The sequence below is a fragment of the Mus musculus genome, chromosome 9, assembly GCF_000001635.26.
Source record: "Mus musculus strain C57BL/6J chromosome 9, GRCm38.p6 C57BL/6J".
NCBI classification, from domain to species: Eukaryota; Metazoa; Chordata; class Mammalia; order Rodentia; family Muridae; genus Mus; species Mus musculus.
Window position 1 is genome coordinate 107,740,287 of NC_000075.6, and position 18,471 is coordinate 107,758,757.

Genomic DNA, 18,471 nt, shown 5'->3' on the forward strand with positions numbered 1-18,471 from the left:
CTAGCCATGCTTAGGAACTGGGAGTAGAGGGAGTCAAAAGATTACCACAAGTACCAAACCAGTCTAGGCTACATAAAGAGTCTCTTAAGGCTAGCTTAGGTTTTATAACTCATCTTTAAAAAAAAAAAAAAACAAAACAAAGAAAAACCACAGATCCAACTGGCTCAACAGCCTTTACCACCCATTCTCTCAATAAAGACACAGGAAACCCAGTTTTGAAGGTATTTCTTTTGTAAAGGAGCCAGACGTGGCAGCTAGACTGAAAATCTTCCAAAATTCTGTACAAATGTATAATATACAAATATACACAAGGCTATTGCCAAGAAAAGACATAACAACAATAAATGACAGTGGTGGCTTTGGTGTTGACAACCACTCCGAGCTTCTCAAGCCCCCAGGAAGTAGGGACACAACACAGGCTACAACATGTAAAACTCATTACATTTACACTATATACACCTTAGTATAAAAAGCCCATTGTCCCCTCTGTTCACAGTCCCTCAGGTGGGAAGGAAGGTTGTTTACCCACGTAAGGGAGCTCATTTAAGGTAGGAGAACCCCTCAGAATGAAGTGGTTCATCCTAAAACTATTAATAGCACAAGGCATGCCCTTAGAGACAGGCAGTAAGAGCAACTGAGGAGATGGCTTGCTCCCTGTGCTCAGCATTGCTTCCCCAGTTTCACTCCATCTCAGTGAACCGGGCAAACATGGCTTTCCGAACAGCATCTTTGTAGGAATCGGCACCTGACAACCCATAGGCACTGCCTTTGGCTCCCAAGCCAGCTCCTTTTAGTCGGACTTGAGCCTGGGGAAACAAAAAGATTGTTAGTAGCTGGTAAGCACAGTATGGACTGTACCCACTTCTCATCCCACCCACACCACTCAACAAAACTACCCATAAAGAGAAGACAAGGGTTGAGACGGGGCCTGCAGGCAATTCTAAGGACTGTGGCGATAAAAGTGGCTAAGGAAAATGAGCTCACTCATACCCTTGAATGCCTGTTCAGTGGACATTTGTAGCTAGTACGGCCTCTAAAGCATTTTGCTGAGGTCCAGCAAAGGTAATTATAGGCACATATTCCAACAGGATGGATAATGCCAATAAAACTCACATGCACAGGGGAAACATGCTTGCATAAAATAAAAACAAGAAAAGCTTGAGAATGGTTGTCGGACCAGAGCATGGTGGGTGGGGCAGTCTCTGGGACAGTTCCTGTCTTGGCCAATGGGTCTGGGCCTCTGAGCCCAGGACTGTCTCAATTTGTGCTCCGACAAATTGAGTGATTTCTTCTCCTCCTAAATTTAAATTCCAGATGAGCGAGTTGGGGTCCGTGGGTTCAAGACAGGGTCTAAGTTGATCAGCTAGGCCTTGGGATCCTTCCCACTCAAAACAGGTCTGTACGACTGTACCTGCCTTTTCTTTAAAACTAAACCCACAGTCACAGCGCGCATGCGTGCGGGGGTCATGTGTGGCTTGGTGCACACGTCAGAGGACAACTTTGTCAAGATGGATCTCGTCTAGTTTTATGTAGGTTCTGGGGGCCTAAGTTGCTAGGCTTCCCTGTTGAGCCATTTTGTTGGTCCTGGAATACTTTATTCAGTCATTTTTGTGTCTGTGAATATTTTGCCTATATGTCTGAGCACATGTGTGTGCAGTGCCTGTGGAGGCCAGAGGAGGGAGTCAAAAAACTGCAACTGGAATAACGGACTCCTAAGTGGGTACAGGGCACTGCACCTGGGTCCTCTGCCAGAACAGCAAGCACTCTCAACTGATAAACCATCTCTGCAAGTTTTAATCTTTAAACAAGGGCACTAGGCCTATGGCACACATCTTTAATTCTAGCATTCTCTAGGCAGGGGCATATAAATCTCTGAGTTTGATTCCAGCCTGGTCTACATAGTGAGTTCTGGGGAAATCATGGCTACACAGGGGTGGGGGAAACACCCTATCTCAAAAAAAAAAAAAAAGTAAAACAACTCCCTCCCCAAAGCAAAAGGACACAATGGGGGAGGTGAGGAAAGGGTTTCAATGAAAGTGTGCCTTTGTCTAATACCCTGCAAACCTGCACACCGAGCACCCATGAATGTCAGAGTCTATACTTACCTCAATGGGAGCTGTGATGCCTTGACACTTTCTTCCTAAGCCTGAGCCTTCCCGCCAACCCATAGCCTGCAGCATCTTGTTGCCAATGTTACTGTGGTCAATGCCATCTTTGGTGGGCTGCTCGTAATTCCTGCCAGTGGCAAACACACAGTTACTTAAAACAGCCAGAGCCCTAGCTAATGAACTGGAAAATGGTGCACATCACATACACAGTGCCAGCATCAAACTGCTTCTTGCGCTTGGGCTCTGGGGGCTCTGGAATTCCGTATTTCTCTCGTCTTTCTGCTGCTCGGTCTCTGTATTTCATCTAATATAGAAAACAACAAAAATAAGGTAGGAGTATCCTCATTTCAACTTTCAATAGTCTTAAACATGCAGATGTTAACCTGCAGTAGTACCTTTTAACTTGGAGCCTGACTATTTAGACTTCAAAACCAAATCCCTTTGTTTCTTTTACCACTTTTGGTCTCATTGCTTGGTACTGTCCTAAAGATGAGGAGGCCAGAACTGGCCATCCCCAGGTAGCATTTGGACGGGTCTAATTCCAGAAACAGAGAAGTGTTAAAGACGCTTCCTGAGACTCACCCAGAAAACCCCGGAGAGCTGGCATTATAATCCATGGGGAAAGCAAAAGTTCTGAGTACACACACCTCACATTGATCCTGGGGCAAGAAACGTCTAAAGTACTTTTAATGTGGGCTGGAGAAATGTCTCAGCAGTTGAGAGCACTGACTGCTCTCTTCCAGAGGTCCTGAGTTCAAATCCCAGCAACCACATGGTGGCTCACAACCATCTGTAATGGGATCCGATGCCCTCTTCTGGTGCATCTGAAGACAGCTACAGTATACTCATACACATAAACAAACATTTTTTAAAAAATTATTTGTAATGTATAGGCCTCTATATGTGCTTACTATTCTGTCTGGCCCTGTCTCATCAACCACTAACCCCACAGGCACGACAGACTAGTAAACCTTAGTTCTCAGCCCTGTTTATCATTTGCAGGCCACTCCTCACTTCTACACGACTAGGAAATCATTAGTGCTTTCCTGAATTCAGTGCCTCATTATTACTCAGGGAAGCTTATATTATCAGGACAAACAAGGAAACATTTTTTCCTGACTAAAAGCCACTGTGGGGCTCAGCAGATACAGGCCATTCCACCTGCAGGCCAGGCCAGTTTACAGAGGTACAATGGCTGGACAACAAGTGCTTTTGATATACCCTTCAATTTTGCTTAGGAACTTAGAATTAAATGCTAAACACAAAAGCAAAATAAAAGCCTGGTGTGGCAGTACAGGCCTAGAGTGGCAGCCACTTGGAAGACGTGAGCCCAGGGGGTCAGGGCCAACCTGTGAACATAGCAAGACTCCATCTAAACAAAACAAAGTATTAAAGGCAGGTATGTCAGGATTCTCATCCAAACACAGTATCCATGTATTCACCTCTCTCTCCCTCAGCTCCAAGGCTTCCAACTCCTGCTCGCTCAGCCTGGATCTTCGGTAGATGTCCATATTTTGCTATTAAAAAAGAGTTTACAGACACACTTAGAATTCAGACTACTTTAATATGAAAAGTCATAACATTAGTGTTTTGTTTTATATTCTGGCCAAATCAATACACCATAGCATCCAAACCAAATCCTGGGGTGTATGAAGACACAATGACTCTCTGACCTCCTACAGCACTGGGCACCGATGCGACAGAAGGTTATTTACTGAACCTTCACCAGAGTCACCACTCACATTAAATTCCCTCCCTTCCCCAATAAGCTTTGAGAAGCAAGGCCACCTTGTGTAAGTCGGAGAGCTGCTGGTGCCTGACCAGGGCATCTCTGTTTGGGAACTGACGTCGGCACAGCAGGCAGGCCATCTTCTTCCAGTCAGCTAGTTTCTCTTCCTCACTCTCAAGTCTCTCTACCAGCTCCTCCTCATTGTCACTGTCACCACTGTAAGCAGCAACCAGACCTCTCTGGGGAAAAAATGACAATGCTCATTGGAAATTCCACAGATAAAACAGCGTCAAAATTTGAGGGAATCTCCATTGCTCTGCATTGTCTTTTAGTAGTAAACAACACTTCATCAACTGAATGGAACAGCCTTCTAGAACCAACCCCACGGAGCCCAAGAAATGGTTTTTTTAGACAACTGTTTTCAAACCACTGACCGTGCATAAAAACTCCAAACACAACAAATCAGAGCAATGGCTCAGCTAGCCCAGTATCTATCTATCAAGGAAAGTAAGTTTTCGCTTTGTCCTAATTTTCTTTCCAGACCATTAAAAATCCTATTTACAAATGCCTTGAAAGCCAATTTACTTAGCTTAGGGATTCAGGCTTCATTCATCGGTCCATCTCACCTGATCTCAGGCACAGAAAACAAAGCCCACAATGTGGATTCTATATGCCAAAGCTGTTCCAAATACCCACTGACAGAGAAAAGCATCCCATTTTAAGAGGGAATTGCATTAGCCAAGATGCAGCAGATTCAAAGCGGGACATAAACTGCACAGCTGGGTGACACATAGGCGGTGCCCTTCCTTACTTTAAGGGGGTTTTCTTCATCTCCATTGCGCACCAATTCAGGGAGGAGTTGCTGCCTTTCAGCTAAGGCTCCCTGGAAAACAGAACAAGACATAAGCCTCAATTGTTACACAGACAGCCATTACAAAGTGTGGCTACTCCTGTTAACATTACCTTCTTCTCAAAAAGAGCAAAGCCAGCATCTGCTGCGGCAGATTCTCTCCTTTCTTCTTCTCTCAATGAATTGACAGGTTGAAAGCTGTTTTTAAAATTTTCTTTCTGCTTATTTAAACTCTTGGCCCAGCGTTCCATGTCTTTGGCAATCTAGTATCAAACAACAAACACCATCAAAAAGCACTTACTTCTCTGTAATCTAACAATAAGCCAACAGGAATCTTATGTTGGACTCACAGGACAGCTCAGTGGTAATCTGTGTTTGGTTCCTGGAACCCATGGTACAGGAGGAGAGAACTGATCCCTTTAAATTGTCTCTGACCTCTATTCCACACACAAGTAGACAAACACATAAAGATTTATATACTATGTTAAATTACGTAAATGTGTACGCATCTGTGTGTACAAGTGCAGTGCTTGCAGAGACCAGGAAATTGTGTCACATTCCCTAGAGCCAGAGGTTCAGATAGAAGATGCCCAACATCAACGCCGGGATTCAAACTCCGTTTTTCTACAAGAGCACTGTGTGCAGCTGAACGATCTCCCTGTGCCTGGATTTTTAAATTTGGGTTGTGAGGACTATATCATGCTTGTGCAAAAAGCACTTTACTCTACCACTGAGCTGTATTACCAGCGGTTTACTTACTTTGAGACAGGGTTTTACTAAGATGCTAGTGGGAGAAAATAAATGGAAGGAAGGAAGAAAGGAAAGAAAAAAGGAGAGAAAAGAAAAGAAACCCATACTGGCTCTAAACTTGTGAGCCTTCTGCCTTAGCATCTTAGGTTGCTTCATTGTAGGCCTGTACCAACAGGACCAGTAGCCCAGTTTTTAAGAATCCAAATATAGCTGACTTTAAGTGTAATAAGCCCAAAACGAAGAAGTAAGTCGCTTTAATTCTCTAAGGACCATGGTGCCCTTGGACAGGTCATACCTGCTGAGCAGTTTTGCTCTTGGGCTTTTCTTTCTTCTCCTTTCCCTCTTTTGTGGAAGGCAGGCCAGTCTGCTGGTTCGAGCTAGCCTCTGCAGCTGGCACGTAGGTCTCCTTCTCGCCATCCCAGTACAAGTACTGCTGTGTTAAGGAGTTATAGTAGTACTACAAAAAAGAAAAAAATATGCAGTGATTGCTGATAAAGATTTTGTGGTAGTGGGGATTGGATTATATATATGCTATATAAGCAATTGTTCTACCACTGCTATACCTTAAGTCCTGTTATTTTAAATATTATTATGTCAATAGTAATGCATGTCTGTAATCCCAGCACTCAGGTGCCTTAGGTAGGAGGACTGCAAATGTAAATTCAGTTTAGACTATATAGTTGAGAACTTATCTTAAAAACAAAACAAAACCCTCAATAGTCTGGTCTGGACCCCTGTCTGTAAACCGAGCATTTGGAAGGTGGGAGGAGCAGCAGAGAGGATCAGGATTTCATTCTCAGCTACAAAGGGAATCTTAAGCCAGACAGATACCTTTCAACACAGCAGGCAAAAACAAAACAAAACATACCTAGGACTAGTGTTCCCTATTTCCTGCTCAGAAGTAACTCATACAACACCTCTGTATGCATGAGGATGAACCAGCTAGTAAAGTCAGAAACTTCTAGAAAAAGTAGAATATGATTTCTTCTCCAGTTGCAGGGGACTCCCCCTTTCCTAGCTCCTTCAAGCACTGACTACTCGGTACTCCAGTGGTATACATGGAAGCAAAATACTGACTGCTCTTCCAGAAGTCCTTGGTTCAATTCCCAGCAACCACATGGTGGCTCACAACCAACTATAAAGGGATCTGGTGCCCTCTTCTGGCATGCGGGTGTACATGCAGCACAGAAATCATACACATATAATAAATATAAATTTAAAAATTAAAACAGGATCTCATGTAGCTATGCTTATACTTAATGTGTAGAAGAGGCTACCCTGAACTTCCTCATCCTCCTGCTTTGACCTCAGAAACATGGGAAGAAAAACATGTGCACACCTGGCTTATGTACTCGTTTCTGAGACAGGGCCTGGCTGTCCCAGATCTCACTATGTAGACTAGGTCTTCTGAGCTCAGAGACCCACCAGCTTCTGTTTAGGGTATGTGTTGCTACCACACCTTGCCCTCCTTCTCTTCCTTAAAATCCTGTTTAGTATGCATGTGTCTGTTTGGTTGCTCATACTGAGCTCAGAGATCACAGACAACTTGTAGGAGCTAGTTTTCTTCTATGATCTGGGTTCTGTGTCATCAGGTTTGATAGCAAGGGCCTTTACCTCCTATTCTACTAGCTGGGTCCTCTGCATTGTCTCTTACAGAGAAAGGAACTGTGGGATTGTCACATCTATGGCTGACTGAGATAGAACTGCCATGGAGATGTCAGACTGAACAAATGATGGAAGTGAATGACCAAGGAAGAAGCAAGGCACACAGGCAGGCAGCATATTGTTTGTTCACACTTCCCTCTCAGAAACCACAGGCACTCAGTGCCAACTTCCTGCTGAATGTTCTTGTTTTGCTATGTTATATACACAGTTTTTAGGTATAAATAGATACTATTTATGGAGTGTTAAAGTTATTTCCCTCCTTAAGTTATAGACACTAACAAAAATAAAATACTTCCTAGACGTGCTAAACCCCATCCTCAAGAATACACAGACATGCTAAGTAAAGAAGCTAGACCAGTGTCTGAGTCCAAAAAACAGGGAAATTCAGAGACAAAAATGTCTATTAGTTTTTTTATTTTTTTTTGGGGGGGGGGTTGGTGGAAGGCAGGGGTAAAGGAAGGGGAGTGATTTGAGATAAAAATGTTCTGTAGATTAGAGGTACTAACTGCTAACAAAATGACTACACTAAAAGCCACCAAATTATATATTCTGAGTAAAATGTTAAATTTTGTTTCAATTAAGGGGAAAAACCCCACCTAGAATTTAAAGCTTCTAGCTAGGCTTTTCAATTCTCTTTCTTTTTTTCTTTTTTCTTTTTTTTTTTTTTTTTGAGACAGGGTTTCTCTGTGTAATTTTTTTTTCTTAAATCTTTTTTTAATAAAATTCTTCTCTCATGTATTATATCCCCTGAAAAGAAATTTTTTAGGAAAAGTTATTTTTATAAATTGTAGTCATGTGTGTGTAGATGTGTGTGTCTGCATCTGGGTGTATGAGTTTGATAAAGGCTCTGGGTCCCCTGGATGGGAGGCTGTAGATGGTGATGAGCAGCCATGGGTGTGGGTGTGGGTGTGGGGTGGGGGTAGTGGCGGGGAGAAAGACCAAAATCAAGGTCCTCTGGAAGAACATCAAGTGCTGAGCGCCAGCCCCCTACAATTTTAGGTTTTGCGTTTTTTGTTTTGATATCCATGTATCCCTCCAGCTTCTGATATTCCTGTTTCTGCTTCCTAAGTGGTGGATTAAGTGTGTACCACCATCCTTGGCACAAACATCTTCCTTTTTTTCTTGTTTTTGAGACAGGGCCTGACTTTGTAGCTCACTGGCTGCCTAGAACTTGCCATGTAGATTGGGGTCAAACTCACAGCCTTTCTCTATCCACCAAGTACTGGGGTTATTAGAGGTTTGTATCACCACTCCTGTAGATCAGGCTGCTCTGGAACTCGGTGACCACCTGCCTCTGTTCCTAACTACTGGGATCAAGGGTGTGTGCCACCATCACTTGGCTAGCACAACATCTTAATTTGATAAAACTTCCTCTAAAAATAGAATCAAAACACTGGATGCTGAAGAGGGAGGATACTAATTGGCAGCAGGAATGAGGACTATGCAGATATGCTGGGAATGTTATCAGTGGTGTGTGTGTGTGTGTTTGCTTATGCATGCATCCATCCATGTAAACATTAAGATTCAATTCCTAGCACCCACACAGTGGTTAACAACCATCTATTCTAACTCCAGTCCCAGGGGATCCACTGCCCTATTGTAGCCTCAATGGACACTGTACACACAGAGTGAACAGATATAAACATAGACAAAACACACACAAAATAAACCTAAAAAAAATTTACAAGAACTCAAACACATACACAACTCATATACACTTTTATGTATATACAATGTACCTCAAAACAATGGGGGAAAAAAAACCCACAATAAAACCTATTATATGTGTAAGAGTGTTTTGCCTCCTGAATGCATACACATGCTGCTCCTCCATGTTTGTGCGTGGTGCCCATGGAGGCCACAAGAGGCCATCAAATACCCTAGAACTGGAAGAATGGGCAGTGTGAGCTGCCATGTTGGCGCTGGGATTTGAGTAGGTTTGTGCAAAGGTAGCGTGTAATGCTCAGCCCATGCCCTAGCTCACCTCAGAACATTTTACCAGTACTGTGTGCAATGTGTATGTGTGGTGTGTGAATGGGGCATGTATGGGGAAGCTGGCTTTCTTTTGCCGCCTTGGTTCTAGGGATCAAATTCAGGTTGTCAGGCTTGCATGGCAAGTACTTTTACCCACTGAGGCATCCCATTAGGACTGTAAATATTTTTTTAACCCTAAGTCCTGAAATGAAAATTATTTATTTGTAGCAATGAAAGAAAAATCTTACAACTTATCTGGGTCACACAATCCTTTTAGGGAATATTTCATCTCATGCCCTGAACCAAGTTTTTTCTAGTGATATTAAGGAGGGAAATAGCACTTACCTGTGAGTTAGGGTCATAGTAGAGCCCTGTTGTAGGATCATAATAATATCCTGATGATTCATCATATTGATAAGTAGACGTGTCAGGTACTGCTGCAAAAACAAAATGCAGCCAAGTCATTCAATGTAAGAAACTTGATGTTAATCTCTAAGCCAGTGAGCTAACGTAGGCCTCAATATTCTTTCTTCACATTCCCAATTGTCCCTCTGACACCCGTTTCAAAGGGAGAGGAACTTTATTAACAACAAAGGCAAAAATTATGACCTTCCAACTGTCAAGAGTCCCATGAGATTGGCTTACCATACTTGGTACCAGGAACTACACCAGTAGGGGAAGCAGCGGGGGCCTGTGTACTTGTGCTAGTGCTAGGCTGTGCTTCCTCAGTCTGGAAAGAACATTAGCTTCAATGTAATTTCAACTGTAAAGCCTCTTAAGAGAACTAAGTCACTGTAATCATCTAGGAGGAAGGACTCCCCTGACAGATGCTCTGCAGCAGGGTCTAGGGCAGCTCTATAGCAAAAAACATGCTGACAACTTTCTATAAGTCAAGCGGAAGCATTTACAAAGTATAACTATGACCTGCTTGATACTTTATATTTAAAACGCATGCACATACATACAATAATTTTAAAAAGCCTAATAAAGAAATTGGGTAAAATGTATGTAATTAGTCAATCCTGGCTCACACACCAGGAAAGATTAATAGCAACATAGCAACAAAGTTATCAATTCTGTATTTAAGAGCAAAAGATTACCGGAGAGCCAGGTGGGTTGGAGGTCTGATTATAGAGTTGGGGACTTTGGGATACTACAGCTGCTGAGGTGGTAGTCACTGTGGTGCCTGGTGATAAACAGAAAGGTTAGGCAGAGCGCCAGCACAACTGTTCGTGTTAGCCGTAACACTGTAAGCTGTTTCTGTCTCTCTTTTTGGGGGTTGGGGTGTGTGTGAGAGGAGTAGGGTTTTGTTATTTAGTTTAAATGGTGGCCTCAAACTCATGAATCCTCTACATGGGATGTAAGTTCGAGGCCAGCCTGGTCTACATAGTGAGTTCTAGGACAGCCATGACAACACAGAGAAACCTTGACTCAAAAAACCCAAAACTTTTACACTCCATACTATGGCTAAGAAAGTAAGAGAAGCAAAGTCTGTACCTTTGGGCAAAGAAAAGATTTGACTCTTAAGACTTTATATTTTATAGTCGTGGGAAAAAACTTAAAGCAAGCTCTTTTTTCTATGGCAGCCTCATGTAGCAAAGGTTAATTTGGAACCTGCTGTAACCCTAAGGATGACCTCCAACTCGTTTCTGATCTCCACCTTCTGTGTACTGACATTAAAGGCACAAACAATTCCCAGTTTTATACAGTGCTAGGGACTTAGTCCAGGCTTCATCTATGCCACACAACACTATACAAATTGAGCTTCATTCCTAGTCCCAAAGACTCCACTCCCTGCAAACTTCACTATGAAGGTTTTGCACCTGCAAAACAGAGGTCCACCAGCCTTGGACTCTAGGGTGTGTGTGCCACCACACCGGGCTACACAACCACCATAGCTAACTACCCAAGTCCCCCCCCCCCCCCCCCCCGCCCGCTGTGAAGTCCTGGAACTCCATCTCTGGGTCAGGCTGGACTCTGTCTACAGAGTGCTTGGTCTGAAGGTGTGGGCCATCACACTGCCTACCAACATTCTCCTACTGTGACTCTGCTGGTGGGTGTTGCTATAGGGCCACGTACTCTCTGAAGAGCTAAACTTCTGTGGTCACTCAAGATTCAACGTGGGGTGAGGAACACAGCTTAATTCCAAGAACAGAGTTAATCATAGCATTGTCTCTAAGAAGTTATATTGAGTCAGTGTACACAATTTTTTACGGGACTTCTGGGCTAATAATGACAGTCTTCAACATGCCCTCTCAATTCTTGCAAGGATATGAACTTGTAGCTTTGGGTCTAGTTAATATTTCCTTAACCACAGTTATTTAAACAAAAGCACAACTAAGATGATGCTGATTACCTGATGTAGCTGATGTATCAGACTCCAGCCCTCCAGCTTGCTGCTGATAAAACTGCTGGTAATCCTGTGAGTACTGAAGGAAGGTCCACCATTAGAGCTGCTATCTTAGACACAGTCTGTAGATTAGAAGAGCTGAAGGTCAGCCAAGTTCACTTACTTGAGTGTACTGTGTGTAGCCATCCTGGCCTGGCTGCATGTAACTGTAGTCAACACTGCCTCCTTCACCACTTTGAGACTATAGAATATCAAAAGAAAGAGAACCAAAGGTAAAATTAGTATACAATAAATAAAGATGTCAGAAAGCAATCCCTAAAAACATTTCAGCAAGCAAGCTTATGTTCAGCACAAGAAAAGCCATCTTAAGGAAAAAGACCCTTCCTCAATACTCTTACCTGAGTGGATGACCACTGAGCAGCAGCAATGGCTGTACTAGCTACAGAGAAGGCGCTGACTCGGTTACCATCTGGAAGGACCAAATCTCTGAAATTACAAAGATGTAATATCATGTGATTCTCTCTGTATGTCTAAAGTTTGTGCTTCCACTGTGCCAAATTCATTCCAGCCTTTGGGGTTGGGGGAAGGGATATGTGTCTCAAATGCTAGTAAGGGTGCATTTCCTAAGAAGAGGGGCCTTTGTAAACCTTTGTGGAGATCACTGATCTACTTTATAAGTGATCCTTATAAGGTATGTGTTAGATGACTAGCGATGCTAGAGAAGGAAACTTTGTGTACTGTACATGTGAAGATGTGAAGGTATGCTCACTGTATGTGGAGACTAGAGGTTGACATATGGTATCCTCTTCTCATTCTCTACCTTATTTTTTGAGACAAGGTCTGCCAGGATATCCTTGTCTCCACCTCAGCACCAAGGTTACAGTTATGGTAAGCGCTATCTATACCTACTAAACCATCTCTAGGCTCTGAACAAAGGATACTTACAGCATTAGACAGTGATGTACTATATTAGCATGCTCTCCTGCAAGCTAAGGATTATTTCTGGACAGGCTTGCATTACACTGCTTGAGTTTGAATAGAATGTGTTTTCAACCCATACAATGAAACCATTTCTGGCAACCATTATTAGCTGGTGATCGAGGACTGGAAGGTTAAGCCCTAAGAGAAGATGACATTTTCCCTCTTGGTCTACCCAGGGAAACTGTGGTGACAGTATGGAGCTGAGGTACAATGGCAAATATCCTTACATACTGAAATATGCAGCTGTTAAAGAGTTTGAAATAAGGACGATGACACCACTCACTTTCTGGCACTTTTTGCAAAATCAACTCCAATAGTTTTCCCATCAATTTTCAATGGAGGATGGAGACTCTGTAATATCTGAAGCAGCTGAGAGGCATCCTGAAGGAGAAAGTAAGGAAAAAGAATTAAAGATAATATCATCCTACCACCTACTCCCTGTAAGAAAATAAAGTTTTCCATTACGAAAGAAGGAGAAAGAGAGAGAGAGAGAGGAGAGAAGGAAAAAGAGAAAGAGAGAGAGAGAGAAAGAAAAAAAGAAACAAAGAAAAAGAAAGAGAAAGAAAGAAAGAAGGAAGGAAGGAAGGAAGGAAGGAAGGAAAGAAAGAAAGAAAGAAAGAAAGAAAGAAAGAAAGAAAGAAAGAAAGAAAGAAAGGAAGAAAGGAAGAAAGGAAGAAAGGAAGAAAGAAAATAAGCAATAATTTCTTAACCTGCTTCTGGACATAAAGTCTGAGAAAAGAAACACCCCTCGGGCCGGGCGTGGTAGCAACGCCTTTAATCCCAGCACTCGGGAGGCAGAGGCAGGTGGATCTCTGAGTTCGAGGCGAGCCTGGTCTACAGAGTGAGTTCCAGGACAGCCAGGGCTATACAGAGAAACCCTGTCTCAGGGGAAAAAAACAAACAAACAAACAAAAAAACCCCACCCCTCAGATATGAAGATATCAAGAATTATTACAGAAACAAATACTAAAACCAATCTAGGGGCCAGGCTGGTGGGCGCACGCCTTTAATCCCAGCACTCCGGAGGCAGAGGCAGGCAGATTTCTGAGTTTGAGGCCAGCCTGGTCTACAAAGTAAGGTCCAGGACAGCCAGGGCTATACAGAGAAACCCTGTCTCGAAAAACCAAACCAAACCAAACCAAACCAAAACAAAAAAAACCCCCACAAAAACAACAACCAATCTAAAGGTACAAATTTCAGCTCTGTTAACTCTTTGTAGTTATACAGCCTAGAACAACCTATTTTTTTCAAAAAAGAAAAAAAAAGGGGGGGATGGGGTCGGGGGTGGGGAACACAACGAACTCTGAAAGACCAATGGAGACCCTCACCATTGCAGAAGATAGCTGCACAAATGCAAACCCTCTGTTCTGTTGTGTCTGTTTGTCTTTTATGAGGCGAATGTTATTGACAGCTAAGGAAGCATAGGGAGATAGGGCTGTCATGATGGAATCCACCACAGTGTGCGGAGCTATGTTCCGAAGAATGATAGCTGTTGGTAAATGAGAAAAATAACAATTAAGCTTTCTTACCATCAATGCTTTTTAAAGGTAGGTTTACAGGCAAAAATATACATTTCGTAGGTTCTAGTATATTTTTCACCCTGATAGGCTAAGAAAATTCCAAATATCAATCTTCCAAAACCAAAGTGGTGGATGCTCATTTTAAAAATGTAAGGGAGCTGGGAGGTCAACTTTTAACATAAAGGTCAAAGGATCGTGGCTGAACTCACTATCACAGTAGTAATCCACGGACTGAGCAGACTCTGTGGTTCCGGGGGGCACTTCCTGTTCAGAGTCTAGGAGTAAAAGAGATACAAATGAAGACAGACAGACAGACAAGCGCCACTTCTTCCTTTTCATGGCCGTTGGGGGTACATGTCTCATATCAAGGTCCCTTGTGCATGTTTGGCAAGAGCTCTCATCTTCACCTCCCCAGAGCATTTTCTTTTTGTTTCCAATAGTCTTAACAAGGTCTTAGTACAAAGCCTAGACAAGTCTTGACCTCTTGGTAATCCTATCTCAGTTTCAGAGAACTGTGAGGATTAGAGAGGAAAACCACCATTCCCACCGCCAAAATATTTTTAACGAAGTATATTGTAACTCTGAAGTACTTCTGTATGAGACAGTTTCCTGTAGTTAAGGTTGGTAACAAACTTGATATATAGTTGAGGATGACCTGGACTCTATATTAACTTGCTTTCATCTCCTGAGAGCCAACCCTTTTTATTTTAATCATATCTAGCAGACATTTAAAAAAAATTGGTGGCAATGGTGTCTCTCTGTATGGTATATGCACATGCTGAGTCACATGAGTGTAAGTGCGGGGAGAAGTCTATGTCTGGGGTGTCTACTGCTTATTTATTTTTGGACAAGGTTTTTCATTCACTTTGAGCTGACCCATATGCAAGCTGGCCACAGTACCAGGGACTGCCCTGCCACCCAGCTTCCCCAGCACTACAATTACAATCATGCCACCATGCCCTGCCTAATGTATGTATGCATGTATGTATGTATGTATGTATGTATGTATTTATTTATTTATTTATTTATTTATATATATGGGTGTCGAGGGTGTGAACTTATTTATTTATTTATTTATTTATTTATTTATTTATATATATGGGTGTCGAGGGTGTGAACTCAGGTCCTCAAGCTTGTACAGAAAATACTTTAGCTACTGAACCATCTCCCACTCTCTACCTGCTACCATTCCTTGATAATATTCCTATGTAACTTAGGTCACCTTGAAGCCTACTATATAGCCCATGTAGGCTTTGAACTTTTTATTCTAATTCAGCAAAAGTATGAGACGCCATGATATTGTCTTTTCTTTTAGGAAATCTATGGCTATACTTTAACCTAGTAATTCTGACCGCTAATATGGAATGTAACTACTGGACCAGTGGGAGATAGTACCACTATGTATTAAACAAAAGCAGACGTAGCATGCAAACCAGGCGAACAGCACCTTAATTTTGGAAAAGAATTTTCTGTTCTTTCACAATCAGCATCAGCATCTACTTAGCCCAAGGTAAAAAGCGTTACATTATTATGTAAGTTCCTAGTTTAAATATCCTAGAAAGCTACATTTTTTTCCTCGGGTTTACAGGCAGTAAGTCAGGTTTAATTGCATTTTCCAAACAGCTGAATCCACGCTTACCAAACTTGTCTGCTCCACATCGGAAGCATTTTAGTCTTTTCCTGAAATTGTTAAGGCAGCACTGGAAAAAAAAAAGTTTTATCTGTAATTATTTCTTACATTGGTCCAGGCTTTCTAGTCATCATGTGGGTTAGAGCAGTGAAGCCACCAGTAACTCAATAACTAACTACAAAAGCAAAAGCTGCTAGTATTTATCCTAGACAAAGGGCATATGCCTAAAATTTCACACCCTATGAATTCTTCCAAGAAAAACATTGTAATTTGAAGTAGGATTCCACTTTCACAAAGATGAGGTTTTTGGAAGCAGCTACTGACAAAAGCTCTTTCTTATATTAAGAGCATTACATGAACTGTAATTATATATACAAACACAATATAACATGAACAGGAATTTTCCCCACAGTAGACACATTTGCAGTGAGTAATCTTAGTACTCTCAAAATAATAAAACTCCCAAACAAGTTCAACATTCAGGACTGGTGACAGGAGCAATACTACTGTACACCAAAGTTCTAAGGGATGTTTGTTAACACAAGAGGGTGATATACAGGGTACGTCAAAAGCTGAGACCTTAAAAATTTCCTAAGAGGGGCTGGAGAGATGGCTCAGTGGTTAAGAGCACTGACTGCTCTTTTCAGAGGTCCTGAGCTCAATTCCCAACAACCACATGGTGGCTCACAACCATCTGTAATGAGATTTGATGCCCTCTTCTGGTGTGTGTGTCTGAAGATAGCAACAGTGTACTCATATACATAAAATAAACAAATCTTTAAAAAACAACAACAAATTTCATAAGCAACAAAGTGAAACACATCTAAAAATTGTAATGGAAACTCTAGGTTAGAATCCTCGCTCTCCATAAAACAAAAGCTCCAGAGAGTCCAGGGATCCTGTCCTCTAATGCCAGCACAGGAAGACCAAAGAAAAGTCAGGAGGCACATAAAAACAGACTTCTGATACAAGCCAGTCATTGTTCTCATTTTCTTGTTAAGATACCAAACAAATGAACAGAGAGAAAAACTTAGTATATGTAACTTGGGAAGAATATATGCTTACCTTGTTACAAAGCCAATCTTCAAATTTAGGTCTGGGATTGCTATAATGCATTGCAATGTGCTTTCCTTGAATCACCAATTTTTTCTGTAAAAAAAAGAAGCAATTAGTTATTCCCATTGTGAGATATATGTGTCCATTTTCCCAGGGCAGAGCACACTTCGGAAAAATCAGTGCTCTGGAATTAAATGGACAACATACGGGGAAGACCAACCACCGCCACCTATACTCTGCCCATCCAATGCTTCAGATAGGCAGTAAGAGAATGGGATGCGGAGTAAAGGTAAACGGAGTCAGGGAGTGCTGAGAAAGCTGCCAAACACTAAACGCTGACATGCACCAGGCTGTCTCCCGCAGAGACAGAAGTCCTACTATTTAGCATTGACAGGATGCCTGAGAGTGACAGTATATTTCAAACAGAAGACAGACCTCTTCCAGTTCTGAGACTGTCTCCTTTATTAGCCCTTAACATGGTGTCCTTAGGCTTGGCGTCACCTTTTCCCAGTCCCCCATCATTATATAATGTAAAAGTCTTTGTATTTTCCCTTCCCCCAAATTCTTGCTTCAGGATGTATTCTTTGGAGGGACAAAGAGAGAGGGGGCGGGGGTCTCATTTTAAAAGGGAACTTGATCTTATCTCCTTCTGAGTAAGGACTACTCTTAATGCTGCCAACTCTAAAACAGCTAAAAGATTTTCTTGCCAAATGTGATCATGTCTCATGCCATGTCCTAGGTGATTGGTGTGCTGTTTCTCTGAAATGGATTGTATTCTTGTCAGGATGAGTAACCAGGAGGCCAATGAAGTTTCTTCAGGGGGTTAGGAAAGTTCATAAAGTATATATATAACACCTCATCATTTAAGTCAGCCGAGTGAGTAAAAGGGACTGTACTTTGAAAGGTCAAAACTCTGAGCTGAATGAATCAAGCCAAGAGCATCCCTGGCACCTGCCCCCAGAGAGCCTTCATTTATAGGAATGTCTTCTCTGTTCTTTTCACAGGAAGGGGAATGGTGGTTCTAATAGTTGTCTAAAACTATAAGAACAGACTTAAATAGGATATCCAGATTTTATTTTACATTTTTTTGAGACAGGGTCTCACTATGTGTTTCTGAAATCTGCCTGTCTCTGCCTCTGGAGTTCTGGGATTAAAGGCGTGAGCCAACATATCCAGCTCAGATGTTTAAAAGGAGTCTGACCCCTTTACAAATAAATACCATTGGGCAATATGGTTCTTACAAATCATGCTATGAACTTTGTTTTTGTAGCATCTAAAGGCAAAATTGCATGTCTGGCCAAGTTGGAAAGAACAGAAAGGCCATCTATGCACTATGATGTACAGAAGCAAATGTAAGACATCAACATATCCCACTAGGAGGGATGTGTGTTGGGAGAGACTCCAATCTACCACTGGGTTCCTAATCCTACTGGCCTTTCATTTCTGGAGTGAATTTGAATTATATAAAAAAATTCATATTAATAGAGCTTTGTATACATTAAAATTGCAAAAACTTTAAAATGTCTTATTGGTTTTAATTTCTTAGGTTATCCATTCTGACACATATACTGTACCAAAAATGGCTGTCAAGAAAATAGACTTACACAGGAAACTTTGTGACATTCTAGATTTACTAGAATGGTATTCATGGTAAAACAAATGAAGTTCTATTTTAAAAGAGAGGACCGTGATGGTTGGTTATTTATTTAGAGACGGGGTCTCATTAGGTAGAGCTTATTGTCCTGGGACTCATGCTATAGACCAGGCTGTCCTCAAACTCAAGAGATCCATCTGAGTGCTGGGATTAAAGGTGTGTATCACCACTGCCTGGCTTGATTTTTTTAAAAGATAAAAGTCT

General features: G+C 41.9%; 1 protein-coding gene across 14 annotated transcripts in view; it reads right to left on the minus strand.

The window, feature by feature from the left end:
- Nucleotides 1–208: 208 nt before the first annotated feature.
- The window catches only part of Rbm5 (RNA binding motif protein 5), a 30,513-nt gene continuing 12,250 nt past the window's right edge, over nt 209–18,471 (minus strand). For 8 of the 14 annotated variants that reach the window (NR_153191.1, XM_006511872.3, NM_148930.3 and 5 more), the window contains 19 exons: nt 16,623–16,706; nt 15,567–15,627; nt 14,137–14,202; nt 13,736–13,896; nt 12,691–12,788; nt 11,825–11,912; nt 11,590–11,667; nt 11,433–11,505; nt 10,177–10,262; nt 9,722–9,806; nt 9,422–9,513; nt 5,733–5,894; nt 4,801–4,950; nt 4,649–4,720; nt 3,897–4,076; nt 3,551–3,625; nt 2,315–2,412; nt 2,106–2,235; nt 209–806 (listed from right to left, as the gene is read on the minus strand). Coding sequence is in view for 11 of the 14 variants with exons in the window: in XM_006511872.3 (XP_006511935.1) it covers nt 681–806; nt 2,106–2,235; nt 2,315–2,412; nt 3,551–3,625; nt 3,897–4,076; nt 4,649–4,720; nt 4,801–4,950; nt 5,733–5,894; nt 9,422–9,513; nt 9,722–9,806; nt 10,177–10,262; nt 11,433–11,505; nt 11,590–11,667; nt 11,825–11,912; nt 12,691–12,788; nt 13,736–13,896; nt 14,137–14,202; nt 15,567–15,627; nt 16,623–16,706 (1,965 nt within the window). In the remaining 3 variants the exon portion in view is untranslated. The remainder of the gene's footprint in view (nt 807–2,105; nt 2,236–2,314; nt 2,413–3,550; nt 3,626–3,896; nt 4,077–4,648; nt 4,721–4,800; nt 4,951–5,732; nt 5,895–9,421; nt 9,514–9,721; nt 9,807–10,176; nt 10,263–11,432; nt 11,506–11,589; nt 11,668–11,824; nt 11,913–12,690; nt 12,789–13,735; nt 13,897–14,136; nt 14,203–15,566; nt 15,628–16,622; nt 16,707–18,471) is intronic. The other 6 variants (XM_030244735.1, NM_001359524.1, XR_001779079.2 and 3 more) reach the window with 3 other exon arrangements.